A 19271-nucleotide genomic window follows, 5' to 3' on the forward strand; every position below is an offset into this window, starting at 1 on the left:
AGCAGGATTCCCCAAATAAAACGAGGCGAAACCATATCTAACTGTTAAGCGATTAATGCGTTCCTCAACACGCTCCTGAAATCCTTCTCGAGTTTTCTTCCTTGAGAGCTGTGGTAGTTTTTCCGAGGGGGTGAGTTAGTTTTTGTTTGAACACAAATAAAATCGACTTGCCTTGAAAAAGCGATGTATAAACTAGGGATCGACCGATACAGATTTTTTAGGGCCGATACCAGGGTTTTTTCTAAACAAGGGAACAGGGGCGCTGCGCCCCGATACTCCCGGCGTGCGCCATCCTACCGAAATGCCGACTGAACCTGTCAGACTTGGATCTGTACTTACATGCTGCTGTACAACATACACTATTTCTCAAAACGATCTTTTCTCCGCGAAAATATTCCAACACCACCACCTGACAATGTGTCTGATCCTCAAATAACTTATAATTACTCCAAAAATATTCCGATCCGAATTGGAGTTTCCCAGACCGAGTCGACATGCTAACGTTAAAGTTATTAGCAGCTAGCTACTATGTATTTGAATGGGTTTTTGGTCTAGGCGCTAAGATGCTAAGCAAGTATACAAGACCATTCCAGTTCTCTCTGCACAAAGCGACAGAAATAAACAAATGCTGAGTGTTGGTCAAGAGTTTTGCGAGAATTTCTCTCTAAGATAGCCTCAGAATGTACCATTTAATCATTGTTTTTTCAAAGGCTTCGCGCCGTGGAAGGGCCTTCCACACCATCCCCCGCCTCGGTCGCGTTGCTCCCTCGGCTTTGCGCAGGGGTCTGCTCCCTGCTACTTTTTTTTTCTAGAAAAACCCCTGCGATACGATACCGATATTTTTTCATCAGCCTTAGCCGATACGCCGATACCGATTTTCTTGAGCCGATATTTAGAGCCGCTACTGCTTTTGCTCCCTCAATCAAAAAATTTTTCACTGATAACAAATGTTACAAGTCTCAATTTAAAAAAAGGAACATTTATTGAACTTCAATATAAAAAACAATATTTAACAAATAGTAAAAACAGGTGAGGTAGAACAAGTAAGAACAAGTAGATGAACAATATTTAACAAATATTAAAAACAGGTGAGGTAGAACAAGTAAAAAAAATAAATAATAAATAAATAAAATATCGGCGAAAATCAGCCGCGTATCGGCCGATACGATACACGTAAAAACCGCGAATATCGGCCGACCGATATATCGGTCGATCCCTAGTATAAACCCAGTCGCTATTCATCTAGAACTCCCCCTGCCAATCATTTCCCCCTCCCTCCTCCCTTCATCTCTCAGGTGTCCTTCGTGTCCCGCATCCCGGTGGCGTTCCCCACCGGCGACGCCAACACCTTGAGCCGCAGCGTCACCATGTACGCCTGCAACAAGAACGTGGACCTGGCCGTCCAACACTGCCGGCAGTGGCCGTGCAGAGGCACGCTGCCCCGCTCCACCTCCGCCCTCATCAGCTACGGAGGTCAGGGCAAGGCGGCGTCCGGCAGCAGCCTCCGCCTCAGCATCTTCACGCCCAACGTGCTCATGATCTCCACGCACGCCGACGGCTCCCTCAACCAGTGGGCGGTGAGCTTCGCCGAGGACTCGGCCTTCTCCACCGTGCTCAGCGTTTCGCACAAGTCGCGCTACTGCGGCCACCGTTTCCACCTCAACGACCTGGCCTGCCACTCGCTGCTGCCGCTGCTGCTCACCACCTCGCACCACAACGCCCTCTGCACGCCCGACGTGGACCAGCTGCCGCCGTCGCCGCCTGGCGCCCACCCCTCGGGCCTCTCCCGGGCCGCCCCGGCCGGACGGGGCCCGCGCCCCAGCCGGGTGTCCCTGGGCGTGGTCTCCCAGGACCCCAACGCAATCTACAGTGAGCTGATCCTGTGGAGGGTGGACCCCGTGGGGCCGCTCTCCTTCTCAGGAGGGGTCTCGGAGCTGGCCCGGATCAACTCTCTGCATGCTTCCGCCTTCGCCAACGTGGCTTGGCTCCCGGCGCTCATCCCCAGCAACTGTTTGGGTGGGTGATTAAAGAGGTTCAGGGGCAGCTTGGGTCTGCATTGGGTTTCTGTGCCGTGTTCATGTGCTTTTGTAGTGAACCCTTTTGATTTATTTCTGCTGAAGAAACAACATTAATATCTGTCTGACCCACTAATTATAGCCAACAAACATGACATTTCCTCCACCCAGTTCTTTTCCTATTTGGTTCGCTCTTTGTTGTTTCTGTAATATCCACTATTCATTGGTCTTTGTTTTCCTTTTTATTTATAGGGGCGTACTGCAACTCTCCCAGTGCCTGCTTTGTAGCCAGCGACGGTCATTCACTCAGACTGTACCAGGCTGTTATTGAAGCCAAGAAACTCCTCAGTGAGCTGTCCAACCCTGACATATGTGTAAGTTTACAGCCACAATAATAGCGTAGTATTCTAGCACAGTGGTTCGGCTGATTGGTAGTCATGAGGCAAGTGTCACACAATGACCATTTGTTTGTACATGCACAACAACATTCTCAGTGATTGTCTGGACCCTTTGCTCCACTGGTGCGGCAGGTGTAATAGTATTTGAATGTGGTTGTCAGGCCTAGAACACCTTGAACGATATTGTGTCCACTTAAAATATATATATATTTTTTTAATCTAGAATACCATAGTAGCAATGTGGCATAATATGTAGGATCTTTAATGTTGGATTAATAATTGTATAGCTTTTCACAAAAAACATGATGGAATTTGGATGTGCCCACACACAATGGTTAAAGGAGCCATGCAGACATTACAAACATATTTGTTGCTTCTAAAACTATACTAGTAGGATGATCATCATTTGTTAATATTTGTTTAACCTTATTACTGCTAATTACAATCTAGAGTATAATTGTATAGGCATTTCTGGCCTGAAAAACTAGAAACACATTTGTGTAATTGGCATATTGACTAGTATGCCTTTTTTTTTTTTTTTTTGTATGATACGATCTGTAAATAGCAATACCTTGATAAGTAGTAAATGGAAGACATTAAATTACCAGAGACCTTTTAAAAGGAACACATAAAAAAAAAAAAAAAGCCTTAGTATTTATCTTTTTAGCAGGTTCAAATAATTCCTTCCGAAAGATGCTGTGAGCAGTTGTCATGCCAGGCCCAATTGCTTTATATTGTTAATCCTTTTATTTTGTTAATCCTTTCTTTTCTCACTGCAGAAATATGTTGGGGAGGTGTTTAACATCATCAGTCAACAGTCCACAGCCAAACCTGGTTGTGTTATTGAGCTGGATGCCATCACTGACTTTGTAAGTATGATGTCTAAAATATGTTTTTTGACCTAATCCCTTATGCCTATCTTAAGCACCTTAATATCTATTATGAAAACAGTTTTGTTACAATTAGTGAAGGGATGAATAGATTCTGTTGCCAGAACGGTTGAAAGATGTTCGACTTCAGATGGTTCAGAGGAGAGAAGGCAACAGTGTGTTGTGTTTTTTTAACAAGAAATTTCAACACTCAAAATGAAAGGTTCTTTTTTTTCTGCTGGCTCCCAGCAAGAAAGTCTGCAAGTGTAGAAAAGGATGAGATTATAAACAATGCATAAGAAGCATAGCATGTTCCAAAGCCAATGGTTGTGTTTGGTCTGTGATCCCTATGACGAGCATATAACGTGGATGTTGTTTTCACACCATTTATTTCTGAGTTAATTTATGAGTTAACTTTCGTTTCAGAATTTCGGCTGATAGTTTACCGTATGTTTGCATGGAGTGTTGGTCTGGTTAGCCTTGTTACCCAAAAGATAAATACACTTTTATAGAAGTAGTCGTTCTCATCAAAAAAATTGTCCCGCTACTTGTATTTGACGCTTGGTACATTTAAATGTTTTGTGTTTTATGTGTTGAAGCACACTATACACAAACCGATTCCATTCCTCAACAACCCAGTCCTGATTTTCGCTTGCGATCAAAATCGTGACTTAAGTGGGCGACAACTCTCAGGAGGAACGAGCTCCTGCAACCCAAAATATCCAATTCGGAAGACCACCACAAATTTGTTTTTGCCGCCATGGCTTCCGTTATAATTACTCAATGCATTATAGGTATTACGTATTATGTCAGCGTGGCTTCCAATTGGCTATCGTCTTTCCAACGTGACAATCCTTTGCCCGCGTCCTCTGCTGTTACTTCTACAGGATATCGGACCATAAATATTGTTTAATATCTGCGTTTACAAATCGGTGAGGCCCAGATCGTTAAAGAAGTCTTTTAATGCACCCGACACCACAGGATAGTCTGGTAAAGAAAAAACGGTTGAACCATCAACAAAGGGTGTTCCCAGCATAAATGTGTGGGTGTACAATCTACACTCACACATTTATGCTGGGTACATGATCCATGATAATTAGCCTCATTTTGTGCCAGATATCCACCTTCCAACCCTTGTCAGCAAAGCCCAGATTTGTTGATGGTTCAACCGATTTTCTTACACAAATGCCAGCATTCATGTACAGTGCAAGCTAGCTCTGACGGGCCCTTATCAAGTCTGTCCATGCACACAGACGGAGTCGTGCACACTGGGGAACAACTTGTGTCATGGTGTCAGGTCGGTGACCCAGCTCTGATGAAGACACCGCTCGGCTGTGTCGGGGGCTTGACCTATTATTATCCGGCTCCCCTGCGGCGCTGCGGCTCCCAGCCGGGCCGACAAGCCCAGTTCCAGCAGTCCAGCACTGGGTCTCCTCTAATGGGGAATGTGTTCTGCTTTGGTCCCTGTGCAGCAGGGGAAGGAGACCCAGCTACTCCATGTGTTTGAAGAGGACCTCATTCTGGGCAATGACGATGGGAACCAAACTGCCACCGAATCCCCTGTCACTGCTCAATCCGGTACACTCAGACGTACGCCTATTGGGCTTGTACATCAGAATGCATCATGGGAGATTTTGTAGGCTGTATTGAGAGGACTCAAGAGAGTTGTAGTACTATAACATTTTAAAGAAACGTGTGTTAAAACCGTAGGCTAATTAAAAAAAATAAAATTGCCACGTCTTGCATGAGAAACACTTTTGAAAACGATGATGACTCATCATAATTTAAATCATTTCATGATTAATTACTAAACAATGCCAAAAAAACATCACTACCAGCGAAATAATTAACATTCAAATGCCCCAATGCTTCCGAAATAGACAGTCAACAAGCCCTGCAGTACTTCACATTTAAGTAGAGCATCTTGGTTTGGTGAAGATATAGATCACATATTTACTCTGCAAACATGCATGGCCCTCTTGATGTGATTAATGTCTTTGGAGCAATGGCTATGGAATATAAATGATTATTGACAAATTAATTCGATCTTCTCTGTGTGTGTCTTCCACCAACAGACTGTCAAACTGGCTTCTCCGCGCGGTTCTTCCTGGTCGTGGTCGAGTTCACCCAGACCGGCCGCTCCCTTCTCCACATGTGGCATCTCCACCTGGCCGCGCGGCCCGTCACCATGGGTAGGCCCCGCTAGAGACCAACGCGGTCACAGCTGTTGCGAACGCCTGGGCAGCTATATGCAACATCCTCCTAACGACGAAATAACCTGTCTAACTGCTCTGCTAAAAAAACCTTTGTCTCTGTTTCTCTTCTCACAGAAGACACCCCAGAGAAGGTCGCAGCGTCCTCAAAGTCCTCTCCGCCACTCCGCTCCCCGCTGCCCCAGAGGACAAAGGCCTGCACCTCCAGCCTGCAGAGCGCCAGCCGGCTCCACCTCACCACCCACAGGCTGTACAGCCAGGAGATGCCCCTCCCTGCTGGGGTGGAGGTCATCACAGTGACCCCCTCGGCAGGTGTGTTGTTCTGAACCACCTGCTCATGAAGGATGGTTGTGCACGCGGAGACACACAGTCACACAGACACACAGTCACAAAGACACACAGTCACAAAGTCACACAGGCACACACACAGCCACACGAACGCAAGCACACACACACTTTGAATGACAAACAAATTCTGGTACTTTATGTGTTTAATGGTGAACTCTCCTTCTAGGTCACTTGAGTGCTTCCTCCTTGCTGCCAGCTGGCCGTGCACCGTACCTCTTTGCCACATCCTGCTCAGATGGAAAAGTGCGCTTCTGGAAGTGCAGCGTCGCGGCAGCATCGCCCTCGGAAACGACCAAGCTAAGCTACCATTGGGAGGAGTGGCCGCTGCTCGTGGAGGAGGGACTGGCCAACTGCAGTGCAGTGACCATCCCGGGACGGCCAATAGAGATCAGTTGTTGTCATAACAGTCGCATCGCCGTGGCTTACAGGCAGACGCCGAACGCGGCAGTGAACTCCAGCCCGCAGATGAACTCTCAGCCATCCTTGAGCATTCCCCCTACAATATCTTCCACTCCTTACATGAACGCTAAACCCATCATCAAGCCCAGCCACGCCACGAACCAAACTCCGAACATCATTCCCAACCCCTACTCCACTAGCAACAGGGAATCGTTAGTCCACATCAGTGTTTTCCAATGTGAATCCACGGGGGGCTCACAGTGGGTCTTTGAGCAGACGCTGGTCCTCGACAGTACCGGCTCCACCGCCCCCCCTCAGAGCAACGGCAGCACAGCGCGGAGCCCCGACGCGGAGCTCTCCCCGCCCAACGAGAACAGCCTCACGTGCACCGGGAAGAACCTAGTGCATTTGGACTGGGTGTCCCAGGAGGACGGGTCCCACATCTTAACGGTCGGCATCGGAACCAAGCTCTACATGTACGGCCCTCTCTCGGGCACTCCCCCGGAGGTGTGCATGTCGTCCGACCGGAACCAACATGCGTCCCGCCTGGTGCTGCTGCGGTCCGTGGACCTGGTGTCCTCGGTGGAGGGCTCCCCGCCCATCCCCGTCTCCCTCTCCTGGGTGCGCGACGGCATCTTGGTGGTGGGGATGGACTGCGAGATGCACGTCTACTCCCAGTGGCAGCCGCCCGTACCGCCCAGGGCCATCGCCGCCGCCGCCGCCGGCCCCGAGGACCTGAGCAGCAGCGTGTCCTCGCTCCTCTCGGCCGTGCGGCAGAGCCAGGAGGAGGCGCTGAGTCCAGGGGGAGGCCTGTCCACGCTGGCCCCGCCCAAGAAGGGCCTGACCCGCTCCATGACGAGCCTGGCGCAGAAGCTGAGCGGGAAGAGGACGGCGTACGACCTCCCCGTGGAGATGGAGGACTTTGGGCTGTTTGAGGCCGCCCACCAGCTCTTCCCCACCCTGCCCCAGTACCACCCCGTGCAGCTGATCGAGCTCATGGATCTGGGAAAGGTAAAAGAATGGCAGAACTATCCAGGCATGGTTTATTCATGTCATGTGGTTATTTGGATTTAAAAAGGTTGTTAGTAGTGACAGTAAAAATTGGGTTTAGAAAACAAAGAAGCTTATTTGTATGGATTTATTCTTTAATAAAGTTCCTGTACATCACTTTCAGACATAAATGCAATATAAATTACACTATAGTCAATCACATTCAATATACGAGTGACACATCAATACTAATCCTCCTCGTGTTGTCGCTAGGTTCACCGGGCCAAGGCCATTCTGTCTCACCTGGTGAAGTGCATCGCGGGCGAGGTCGTGACTCTCAAAGACAACGCCAGCCACCTGAACAAACGAGTGCGATCTCGGACCATCAGCGCCGGAGGCAGCACGGCCCGGGACAACAAGATGTTCATGAAGGGAGAGGGCTCCCCTCCGGACTACACCGAGATCAACTCCATCCCCCCCCTGCCTCTCTACGCTCTGTTGGCAGCCGACCAGGACACCCTCCCCAAAACGGGTAGCCGCATGTCGTTCCACTGGGACGTAGAGAGAACAAGGATCAATACAGATCCTTGTATTCCGTGGAATCCACCACATGTTGTTTTAAATGTTTTGCATTTGCATCCACATGTGGTTCTACTTATAGATTGAAAAGTGTTTCATTATTTCTTACTTTTCTATTGTGCTACCATATGCATGCATACACATACATGTATTTCTCTGTCTGGAAATTACTCATTGTGTGGTTTTGTGTAAATTTTCACTTCCTGTGGATGCAGTGCGCATGAGAATGAAGATAGCAGCTTTGATTTCACTTCATGTCTACTATTATCTGAATGACGGTTATTCATCTCTCTCCCCATCTCTCTCTTTCTCTTTCTCTCTCTCTCGTGCCTCACGGCTGTCCCTGCAGTCACCACGGGGAGCGTAGGCGGCGACAGCGGGCACGGGTCCAGTCAGACCGATGCCTATGACGAGCTGTTCCACCTGCCCAGCACGGCTGACCTGGAGCCTCTGGACAGTGATCAAGAGGAGGCCGTGAATAAGGTCGGTTTTGATTGGCTAGGGCAACATTATTATTATTATTTTTTTTTCTCTATGTAAGAGGTCATATTAAATCCTTGGGAAGTTTTATGACTGTTGTGTCTGCCATCTTTCTGGCGATGAACGGCGATGACGTAAGGTCACCCTCAACCTTCACCGCCCTCTCTGTCTACTTTATACATCTTAATAAACAAATAAATCATTCATTTATGGATGAATCAGATGATGTTGTTTAGTCAAGGAGCTACTGTTTAGGATTGAATTGCATTAAAAAAATATATATTAAAAAAATCTTTTATTAGAGTTGTGGAATGAATTACACAAACAGTGTAAAGACAATTCGAAATATCTTTGAGAGATGGTCGTGTGAGAGATCCTTCTCTCAAGAGCGTATTCCCACTCGAATGCATGCTCAAGCTCCCATGTTGCTATGGTTACTTGTAGTGAGAGATCAGAGAGACCAGCCATGACGTCACCTTCCTCAGAGGTATCCAGTTAGACCACACAGTGAATAAAATGAATGGACACACCGGGCCATATAGACCTGATTATACTGCCGTGGAGAAGATGAACCTTAATATAGCTTACTGACCTACCCAACAGAACCTGTCCAGAGACCATTTCCAGGCCTTAAATCCCAGCAGGCCGTCTCTGTGCAGTAAGGTGACCATCCCCTTCGGATAGGGCTGTAGTGTATACACTTGTAAAACAATCCATCTTGCAAATTGGGCATTGGCTTTTTACTGCATTTTTTTTTTTTTTTACAGGATCATAAAGCTTTATTCCTCTGTCCTCTGGCAAGTGAAATGCTTCGATATAGCACGTATTTTGCACTTATCGTGATTTTTACTCATTCGCCCTTATACTCCACTAACCATCCCTGACTTTCTAAGCCATCAAATTATCATTGAAATAATAACAATCAATGGACATATGTCTAAGAATTGCTGTTCAATCCATCCCTGATCTGTGTTCAAAACCCGTTGCCCTGCCCGTGTCCCGCCAGGTGATCGACCTGTCCCAGTACAGCCCCACGTTCTTCGGACCCGAGCACGCCCAGGTGCTGTCCAACCACCTGATCCACTCCAGCCTGCCGGGCCTCACCAGCATGGAGCAGATGTCCCTCATGGCGCTGGCCGACACCATCGCCACCACCAGCACCGACCTGCGGGACAGCCACAACCGCAAAGGTACCGCTGCTGCCGAGCCCGCCGCCTGCTCACTGTGTCGAAGGGCTTCCCAGTTCTATCAATCTCTTTTCTGACGGGGTAATAACCTCAGTTACTGAATGATATTGAGACGTGTCCATGGTAAAGTGTCTCCTGGCTTTCAGAGGTGTCCTTCTCTGAAAGCCACACGGTTTCTGTTTCTGCTGCTGTGAATATGAACTAACTCGTGTTGCCTTGCTCTGTGTGTGCTCCCTCCAAATGTACTTAAAAGAGCTGAATAGAGCCACCAGTACCTTCATCATGGCTGTGCCAGCAGCTGTATAGTCAGTTCAGCCTTCGTTTTCTTTGTTGTTGTCGCGATACTCACCGGAGAAACTGGCAGACCGCTCGAAATAAAAACAATAGAGTTGTTTGAGATGTGTTCTCTCATACTTGGCCCAACCTCGCCCCCCCGAAAGTCACCATGTGCTGTGTGAAATAAATCCTGGGTGTATTTTCTGCAAGCCCAGTTGGGAGCCAAGTGAGTCTGAGCAGCTTGGCCATGAGTGTACATGTGACGGCAGGCGAGCGCCAGCGGGCATTGAGGTTCTCCTCCATTTCCCTTCCAGGTGGAGAGACCCTGGATGATTGTGGCCTGAGGTTCCTGCTGGCTGTCAGGCTGCATACCTTCCTCTCTACCTCTCTTCCTCCTGCACACAGGGCCCAACTGTTACGGCAAGGTATGTTCATGAAAATAGGTCGTTGTAATGGATACCGTTTTAAGATACGGGGAACCGTGCTCAATGGGAGCTCACAGTGCTGATCCAGGCACTTTTTAGTGTCATACCATTAAAGCATCAGGTTGTTTCTCTCTGTATCCTCCATAAATGCACTTGTAGTGAAGGATCTTCTGTTTTATTGGGGCCTTGACGCCAGTGTGCACTGTTGAGTTACGACAGTCCGTGCAACAAAGTAAGGCATCTCTCCTTGTTCCCCTCCGATGGGTGTTTCTGGTGTGTTCCTCAGACTGTGCCCACAGTTTGTGTAAAAGCTTTTTTACACAATACTTTTTCCACACACTTTAATTTCCTATGCAACCACTTCACGGTCATTATTCTGTCTCGTGTGACCGCCAACTCAGACACTCCAAACCTCCGAAACAACCAAAGCTTCAAAACTAAAAGGAGAAAACAAGGGAACTCATTGTGTCTGTCTGCACGGTAAATGACCTGAAGCCTCAGCGTCGTGTGACCGCTGCTGTGTTGGCCCCTGCGCCCCTCCAGGCCTGTCCACGTGTCACTTTGCCTGGGCCTTCCACTCGGAGGCGGAGGAGGAGCTGCTGAACATGCTGCCCGCCCACCAGAGAGGGGAACCCAGCTGGACCGAGCTGCGCTCGATGGGCCTGGGCTGGTGGCTCCGCAGCACCAACAAGCTGCGCCGGTGCATCGAGAAGGTACGGGAGAAGAGCCTGAGAGAACACAACATGCAATGTTTTAACAGGTCATGCTTTGTTGTTACCGTTAAGCCGTGAGGCATGACTGGCCACCATGTTCTATTTGGATTGCGCTTCTCCATTGAATACAAATGGCCATCAAAGCAGGGCAATTTTCGGTTTTGCTGATGCGGCGGCAAACGACACACTTGTTTCTGCGCCTGCAGTTCTCTGAAATGACCCATAAAATCGTAACTTCCAATTTGGACGAAAGTGGGCCGCGCTTTGAAGCCAGTGCTGTAATCTTAACCGCTCTCTTTCTGTTTTTGTGTTTTTGTTCGTTCAATCTGTCAGGTTGCTAAGGCTTCCTTTCAAAGAAACAACGATCCCTTGGATGCTGCCATTTTCTACCTTGCCATGAAGAAGAAGGCGGTGGTCTGGGGACTGTACAGGCAAGCACAACGCATTGTCGACGGGAGACACGTACTTAAATATTCCACACACACACACACACACACACACACACACACACACACACACACACACACACACACACACACACACACACACACACACACACACACACACTCAGCGAGCGAGATCAATGCTGTCAGATGGGGACGACTAATGACATCCACTCTGTTGTTTTAAATATGCCGACTCCCTATCCGCAGGTCTCAGAACAACCCTAAGATGACAGACTTCTTCAGCAATAACTTCAACGAGGATCGGTGGAGGAAGGCGGCATTGAAGAATGCCTTCTCTCTGCTGGGGAAGCAGCGGTTCCAACACTCTGCCGCCTTCTTCCTGCTGGCTGGTTCCCTCAAGGATGCTGTGGAGGTAAAGCAATTTCCATGGGCAGGCGATTTTTCTTTCTTCTCTCTCTCTTGGCAGTGAGTGGCACTCAGGGAAAGTCAATCCCTCTAGTTGGGAGAGAGGGATTGACATCATTGACATGCAGCTCACACACTAAAGGGTTGCACCTCTGCTCACCACCTGCTGTGTGTTCCCTCTTGCATCGCTGGCTTCTTTCCACCTCTTTGCCGTCAAAGGGAATTGTTTAAACTGTCCTTAAACGGTTGTAACTCCGGTCTACTCACTTGGGACTACGGGGCTATCTTTCATGTTTGTATTCATTTTGAATACCAAACGGTGTCAAATCAAAAGTCAGCCAAAGCATTTGAAATGTCCTCTCCCTCCAGGTGTGCGTAGAGAAGATGCAGGACATACAGCTGGCCCTGGTCATCTCCAGACTGTACGAGTCTGAGTTCGGGACAGCCCCCACCTACAAAAAGATCCTCCAGAGGCACATCTTGGGACAAGACAAACAGGCGAGTCTGATCGCGCCTCGTATACACCAATGAAATATTTATGACTTCAGAAAGCACAATGATGATTCCTCAAGGTAATGAATCACAGGGTTGTGTTGAAACCTCATAGCAACAATAACTATAAATAACTAGGACATCAGATTTGTCAGGCAGAAAAAAAAAAAAGATGGAGAATGTCTCAGGCGGGCAGAAAGTGAGAGTGGTGTAATAAGCTTTGTGTTTGGTGATGGGTTTCAGATCGAGGCCCACCCAGACCCATTCCTCTGCAGCATGGCCCACTGGGTGCTGGAGGACTACAGCAGCGCCCTGGACACTCTCCTCCAACAGCCTGCTGCCGACCCTGGGAGCCCTGGGACCGCATCAGAGACCAGTAGGTCTCGCTCTCTCCCTCTCCCTCCCGGCCTCTCTAGAATACACTTTATTTATCCCGGAGGGGGGAAACTGCGAGGGTCACCCACACATTCAGTCCCACAACCTCACAGAGACATGTGCATTGCATCAGTTTCCAAGAGGGCTTGATCATAGCTCAATATACAACAGACAAATGTAATAAAGATATAGCACCCACTATATCTCTTCCTCTCTATATCTCTACTTCTCTATCTCATGCTCTCTATCTCTTTCTCACGCTCTCTACCTCTCGCCTTCTATCCTTATTTCCGTTTCTGTCTTTATCGCCCTACCTCTTACCGTCTACCTCTGTTTCTATATTCTACCCTCTATCAGCTCTGTCTGTAACGCCTGCCCTTGACCCGTGTTCTCCAGGCCCCTCCTCCACGTCTCCGTGCAACCCCGAGGTGTTCAACTTCTACACCTACCTCCGCACGCACCCGCTCCTCCTGAGGCGCCACCTGGGCTCCTCGGACAAGGCCAAGGTGGGCCTGACCACGGAGGGCCGCCGGGCGGACTCCATCAGCCTGGTGGAGCGCCGGCTGTTCTTCACCGCCGCCCACGCACACCTGCAGGCCGGCTGCCCCATGCTGGCCCTGGAGGTGCTCTCCAAGATGCCCAAGGTCCACAAACGCTCGAGCCCGCTCCGACAGGACGGCGGCGGCGGTGGCAGCGGCGGGACCGCCACGCCGGCGGGAGCCAGCGACGACGGCAACGGCGGGAAAGACATGGACTGGTCTCAGCCGGTTTTGAACGGTTACGAGTCGCACGGCGGGAGCCTGTCCAACAGCCGGTCGGAATCGGTGCTCAGCTTCGACTGGAGTCAGCCGTCGCTGACGCAGCCCGATGAAGCCCTGGAGATCAAGTGGGAGAGCGACAAGGAGGACGACGAGGAAGACGTCAGCGATAAGAGCTGCGCCGCGGGCAACCGCAGCGTGTTCCAGAGCGCACAGGACTCGGCGGCGTCGCCGCTCACAGAGGCGGCGGCGTCGGCGGCGGAGGACGGCGACGACTTCCTGACGCCGTCGGACGACATCTCGGCCGCCCAGCTGAAGTTCCACGCCTGTCTGAAGATCCTGACCAACGAGCTGAGGACTCTGTCCACAGGCTACGAGCTGGACGGGGGGAAGCTGCGCTACCAGCTCTGCCAGTGGCTGGAGAAAGAGGTAACGATCGTCATCTCAAACCCAACAAGCGCCATTCATTGAGTTAACCGACCCGCCCTATAAAAGGGCCCAGAGTGGCCATGGTGTTGTTGTTTTTTCGACCCTACATTTTCTCTCCTATTCTCTGTTTAATACTTTATCTCTTACTAAATTTGCAGAAATGCTTTGTCCTTGCTGCCGTAGTCCTTGTTGTATCACGTTTAAACTAACTGCAATAACACCCTTGGCTTATTTATGCATGTTTCTTGAAGTTCTTTGAGGGTTGATGGGGAGGAACTTATACGGCATGTTAAAAGAGACTTCTGTTGCCCAGTACACACATTTAAGGAAAACTTAAGATGTTCGAATAAGCATAGAGACGGATTCTGCCAAACCAAAATAAAATAGTCTTCTGGGTGTTTGGTAGACTGACAAGTCCTTTCTGGCAGGAAGCACTTTCGCTTTTGGCCATTTCAGTGGGATATCGTAATATTTGGACCGTGTCCCTTTCTTATGAATTTGTGTTTTCCCAGGTGGTGGCTCTCCAGCATTGCTGCAGCTACAGGCCCTGTCTCACAGAGCTGGCCGTCCCAGACGTCCCCGGCTTGGACCCTGGGTCTGGAACAGCAGAAGACCAGCAGGTGGGTGCTGCTGTCTTACCATGCTGGTAGATATACCGGAAAAGAAAATATGCCTCTCGCGCAAGCCTTCCTTCTTGCTCTGTTGGACTCCATTTGTTGTTTTTACTCATGGGTTTTTGGATGAAAACATTTCGGTCCCTGAGCTTAAAGAGTTTCTCCACTCCCTTGCATTTGAACATTTTACAGAATGTCATGATATTAATGAAGCACGCCCCTTTGCGCATAATAAATTATGTTTTAACTCAACTCGACCGTGCTCATTTGATGACAAACCACGGGTTGAACATAGAAATGCCGGTCAAAATACCACGACCAAAAAATGACAACGAACTGTGTCCGAGGCGAGTGATGTCCGAATGTGCCATGCAGGTGGGGAGCCCGTGTGGCCAGAGCCAGCGCAGTCGGCGTCTGTGGCTCCAGACCAACCAGCCCCTGCTCCGGATGTTCCTGAGCTACTGCAGCCTCCACGGCTCCCACGGTGGAGGGCTGGCCTCCGTACGCATGGAGCTCATCCTGCTGCTGCAGGAGTCTCACCAGGTCAGTCGGCGCAAGGAGACGTACGTACGGACGGCCAGCCCCCGTAGCTGTCGACTTGGGACTTCCTGTTCAGAGTCAGACGCGTAACCCGACCTGACACCGTGCTCCCAGCGTTGGCTCTGAGTCAACCCCCTGTGCTGACACAATTTTACACAGTTTCCCGGTTTAGCAGCTTAAAGCTTGATAAACGTACTATATATCCGTCCATATGCTCTTCCCTGCCACCCTCCCCCCTGAAGAATAACCTCACCAGCAACACTTTACCACCCCACAACACCAACAAGCAGGACATTTCGACAACCCATTCATTGTGTAGAGAGTGGCGTGTAATGGCTTGGCAGCACAATATTAAAAGGCTGAGCACACAGTCCTCTGGGAGCCTGTCCTCAATGAAAGCGGCGATCCTGTGACGCATACAGGGTTGTGTATTTGTTCACCGGGAAGGGCTAACTCACACACCTGGGGCAATTGGCTGACGTGTTGTACTGATTGCTCACTCCTCTGCAGGCCAGACTGAGTTCGCCGGCTGTCGCAGTGGTTATCACTTCTGCCTCACAGCAAGAGCCTAGGTTCAAACCCTGGGGAGGGGGTGGGACCCTTTCTGTGTGGAGTTTGTGCACACCAAAACGCGTCCGTGTGCGGTCCGTGCTCCTGCCGGTGCCCCTGACCCAGGCAGCAGGCAGCGGGCAGTGGGCCTGAGGTTGGTCTGTTTGGCGCTGCGCCGCGGCTGCACACTCCTCCTAGTGCTGCGTTTAATCCAGAGGTTTCATTTTGTGTATAGTACTTAAAGTCGTCTGTGCAGTGACAAACAAAGAGTCTTCTTGCTCGTACCACTCCGGGGGGAAATTCTGAGCAAAAAAAAAACAAGATATCTTTCGAGTGGCATGGGAACGACAAGTCATACAAAGGCCACCTGGGAATAGGGGTATTGTATAACCGAGTCTGCAGGTTTTTCTGGTTGTTTTTGAGGGAAGCTGTGTTGGCCATTTGCTCGAGGCCTTTATGGTCCAGTAACTGAGTGCATGCACCTTCATAGTATGGGTGGCCCCAGTGTGAATAAAAGCTTGAATCCTGGCAGTGTTGACGCCCTGCGTCAGTTGAGCTAGACATGATCACCCCGATGCTTTGTATTGTACATACGTTTATTATATTTGATGTATTTAGCCAATGAGGGAACGTTAATGGGTATTGCATATATACTATTAATCCTACTTAGGTAGGTATTCATACTGACTGTAGACATTGGCAGAGCAATGTATTCATGTGTTTTACTATCTTCCCAGCTCTTGTAAACGACTCACATTTCTATCCCACAGGACGAGTCCATCCAATCGCCCGTGGCCCCCTGCCCGCCACCCGCCTCCATTCCACTCCTATTGGCTTGCACAGCCAATGCCAAGACAGTAGTAGCCAATCCCATTGTGCACCTGACCAACCTGGCCCAAGACATCTTACACACCATTACCTCCCTGGACTCCCCTCCACACCCGGACGTAGTCAACAACGAGGTGAGAGCCTGAAATCCCCACTGAGAAATTCACCTTGTCATCCATTACCCCCTAGGGTACTTGTTAGGATTGTTAGCCGCTTACCGAACCATGGAAATTTCCATTACCATTTACTCCCAGTCATTATTTATTAGGATGAAAACAGATGGCCATTCCAAATCTGAGAAACTTTGAAATGTTTTAAGGTGGAGCGGTAGGACTTGTATAAAATAACAGTAAACAGAGCATTTGTATTCTATTGGTATATTTCCTTGTTCAGTATATTTTAAAGAAAGTGAGACCCTTTTCCGATGCATATATGTTTTTGTCCCGTCTGTTTTCTTAGATTTACGTGATGCACACCCTGGCTGCATCGCTGTCGGCCTGCATTTATCAATGTCTCTGTGATGGACACTACAGGTGAGTCTCATCCAACACTCTACCATAGGAGACCATATCCCTAGTCTACATCTCTAAAGCTCTATACTTAGTTTATTTAAGGACAACGTCCCTTGCAGTTTAAGTGATCGTCGCACTGTTCATTAACTTTTTAACACTAATTATTATTCAAACTGTGCATTGATCCTTATTTTAGTTTGCATCAGACTTGCTATTAATGCATTTTCCTGAATAATATTGCTGTTGCTGGATTTAGCATGTTTTGGGGTAGAATCTATTAGAAATTTAGTTGTGGGCGGCCATGGAAACCAGTGCTGCAATCTCATCGATCAAAGCGTTATCTATCTTTTACCAGGTTCTGGGCAAGCGATTAAATGCATTCCAGACAGTTGTGCAAGTCAACAGAATTTTCCACAAGCCTGAGAAACCTCTTAGGTCCTGTCAGAATTCCTCTAGTTTTATGCAATGACTTAAACTCTTGCTCGACCGAACCGTAACCCTCAGAGCCCCGGCGGTGAGGCCCCAGTATTGGAGCTGCCTGTGACTGCATGCCGTATGCGTCAAACAGGGGAGAAGCGAGGATTTGGAGTGGTTGTTTCCTATTCCGAGTGCAACCCTGACTGGTTGTACTTTATATAGCACTCTCTGGCCTAGTGACACTTGAAACTCCCGTCAGTCACAAAGCTGTGATTTTGGAGAAGTTTGTTGTTGACGACTTTTTGGTTTGTTTACTTACTTTAGTATACCCTCCACGTTGGCGGGCGGTCACAGACACACGCACATGCTCGTGGAGCTTCCAAATCTCGTCCTTTTCTGGGTTTTGAAGACTAACTAAATTAGAAAAAGCTATTTATAATTTAACACCCTCTTTGTTATGGTAATTAAAATGAGAGTGTGCAGTCACAGTGTATCACCATACTCGTTGAGTGAAACAAGTGTGTGTGTGTGTGTGTGTGTGTGTGTGTGTGTGTGTGTGTGTGTGTGTGTGTGTGTGTGTGTGTGTGTGTGTGTGTGTGTGTGTGTGTGTGTGTGTGTGTGTGTGTGTGTGTGATGAAGTGGAATGAGTCGACGTCTTTAAAGGAGTTCCACTGTGTACGCCACTTGGGTCATGTATAATACCTGAGCTTTCAGAGTGATCCACATACCACTCAATGTCTTGGTGTGTTCACCGCATCCCTTTGTTAAAATGTTAATCGACACTTATGAACAGCCGCCAACGTTGAACGATTCTTTCTAGACACGGAGCTGAAAGCGACCAAGACCCCCTGTCAAGGTTTCTCCCTAGAGGAGCGTCTGGCAATTGGATGTGACGCGAGGAGGGCAGGAATAGCATCCTAGGCGCCTCCGTCCTTGGGGAGGGCCATTCTTCCTGACTTGTGAATTCCCTCTGACGTTAGGGCAATTGGTTCTGTGGCAGACTCTTTGAGGGGAACTTATTGGCTGCGGGAGAGAGGCGCGCTGTGTTCTCTCGAGGGGGGGTTGGGCGGCATAGACGATTCCCTGTGGATTCAGCTCCCATCCTATGGCCTCTACGGCCAACCCATCCCTTTCGTGTCAGTTGCTCTATGATCTTTGGTTGTTGGAGGATGGCGCCGGCACATTCCACTCAAGACGTACTGGATGTCTTCAGTTAGAACCGTCGCATCGCTGCCTTGTAGAACCTGATTCTTCCTTGTCTCGTGGGCATGCGAGTCAAGTGCATCGGTAGATTGTCTAGCCGTCGGTTTGATAGAAAATTGTCGAGAACAAAGTTTTAACATTTGAACAGTTTCACGATGCATATTTACACCACCTCATCCCTTTTTAAATTTAAACAATTTACCACCGAATCTTCCTTTTTCGGTCTCCTTTGGTTTCCCACTAATTGAGTCTGGTGTCTGTTTGTTTGGCTCCACTTTGTGTGCTCTCAGTCAAATGAACCAGTTCACGGGCATCGTGTACCAGAGTGTGCTGCTGTCTGGGAGGCAGCCCGGGAGGACCGTCAGCATGGACGAGGCGGTGCAGCCCAACACCACCCCCGCTCAGTGGCCAGGTACATCAGGGCTCAGCCCGTCGCCTCAAACCCCTCTCAACGCTGCCGTCACATCACCCATGGTCTCGCATGTGTTTCGAGCTCAACTCACTGTTGATATGGGCTTACATACGCACTCTGTATCCATCCGTTTTGAGAGATACACCTATTTTTTTCATTGATAATCCTTTCATAATAAGGGAACATGATGTATTTTGTTATTGTAAGGAGAGGAATAAGAAGGTGCAAGGAAGAAGGTGTGATTACCTGGAAAATGATTTCTTAAAAATATCAGACTCCCCGGAGTGTCTGACGAGATAACAAGCCCATATGAAAACCAGGAATGCGAAGCAACTCATTCTGGTATTTTTGGAGCAAAAAGGCTCAAATTGGGTGGGCAATTGGAGAGTTAATAGAACCTGTGTTTTGGTTGTACCAGGGTGGTGTCTAACTAAAATG

At 48.9% G+C, this 19271-nt stretch overlaps 1 protein-coding gene across 6 annotated transcripts in view; it reads left to right on the forward strand.

Moving 5' to 3' along the window:
- Positions 1 to 19271, forward strand: part of LOC132459754 (dmX-like protein 1) — a 48056-nt gene that overhangs the window by 11283 nt on the left and 17502 nt on the right. For 5 of the 6 annotated variants that reach the window (XM_060054496.1, XM_060054501.1, XM_060054500.1 and 2 more), the window contains exons 13-35: positions 1296 to 2016; positions 2268 to 2389; positions 3193 to 3282; positions 4755 to 4860; positions 5358 to 5474; positions 5613 to 5807; positions 6010 to 7253; positions 7506 to 7764; positions 8161 to 8294; positions 8895 to 8954; positions 9298 to 9481; positions 10069 to 10179; positions 10723 to 10892; positions 11226 to 11323; positions 11546 to 11711; positions 12074 to 12202; positions 12440 to 12572; positions 12968 to 13758; positions 14271 to 14378; positions 14748 to 14915; positions 16232 to 16423; positions 16749 to 16822; positions 18712 to 18833. In XM_060054496.1, the coding sequence (XP_059910479.1) occupies positions 1296 to 2016; positions 2268 to 2389; positions 3193 to 3282; positions 4755 to 4860; positions 5358 to 5474; positions 5613 to 5807; positions 6010 to 7253; positions 7506 to 7764; positions 8161 to 8294; positions 8895 to 8954; positions 9298 to 9481; positions 10069 to 10179; positions 10723 to 10892; positions 11226 to 11323; positions 11546 to 11711; positions 12074 to 12202; positions 12440 to 12572; positions 12968 to 13758; positions 14271 to 14378; positions 14748 to 14915; positions 16232 to 16423; positions 16749 to 16822; positions 18712 to 18833 (5494 nt within the window). The remainder of the gene's footprint in view (positions 1 to 1295; positions 2017 to 2267; positions 2390 to 3192; positions 3283 to 4754; positions 4861 to 5357; positions 5475 to 5612; positions 5808 to 6009; positions 7254 to 7505; positions 7765 to 8160; positions 8295 to 8894; positions 8955 to 9297; positions 9482 to 10068; positions 10180 to 10722; positions 10893 to 11225; positions 11324 to 11545; positions 11712 to 12073; positions 12203 to 12439; positions 12573 to 12967; positions 13759 to 14270; positions 14379 to 14747; positions 14916 to 16231; positions 16424 to 16748; positions 16823 to 18711; positions 18834 to 19271) is intronic. The other variant, XM_060054499.1, reaches the window with a different exon arrangement.

Source organism: Gadus macrocephalus, chromosome 6, assembly GCF_031168955.1.
Source record: "Gadus macrocephalus chromosome 6, ASM3116895v1".
Lineage (NCBI taxonomy): Eukaryota > Metazoa > Chordata > Actinopteri > Gadiformes > Gadidae > Gadus > Gadus macrocephalus.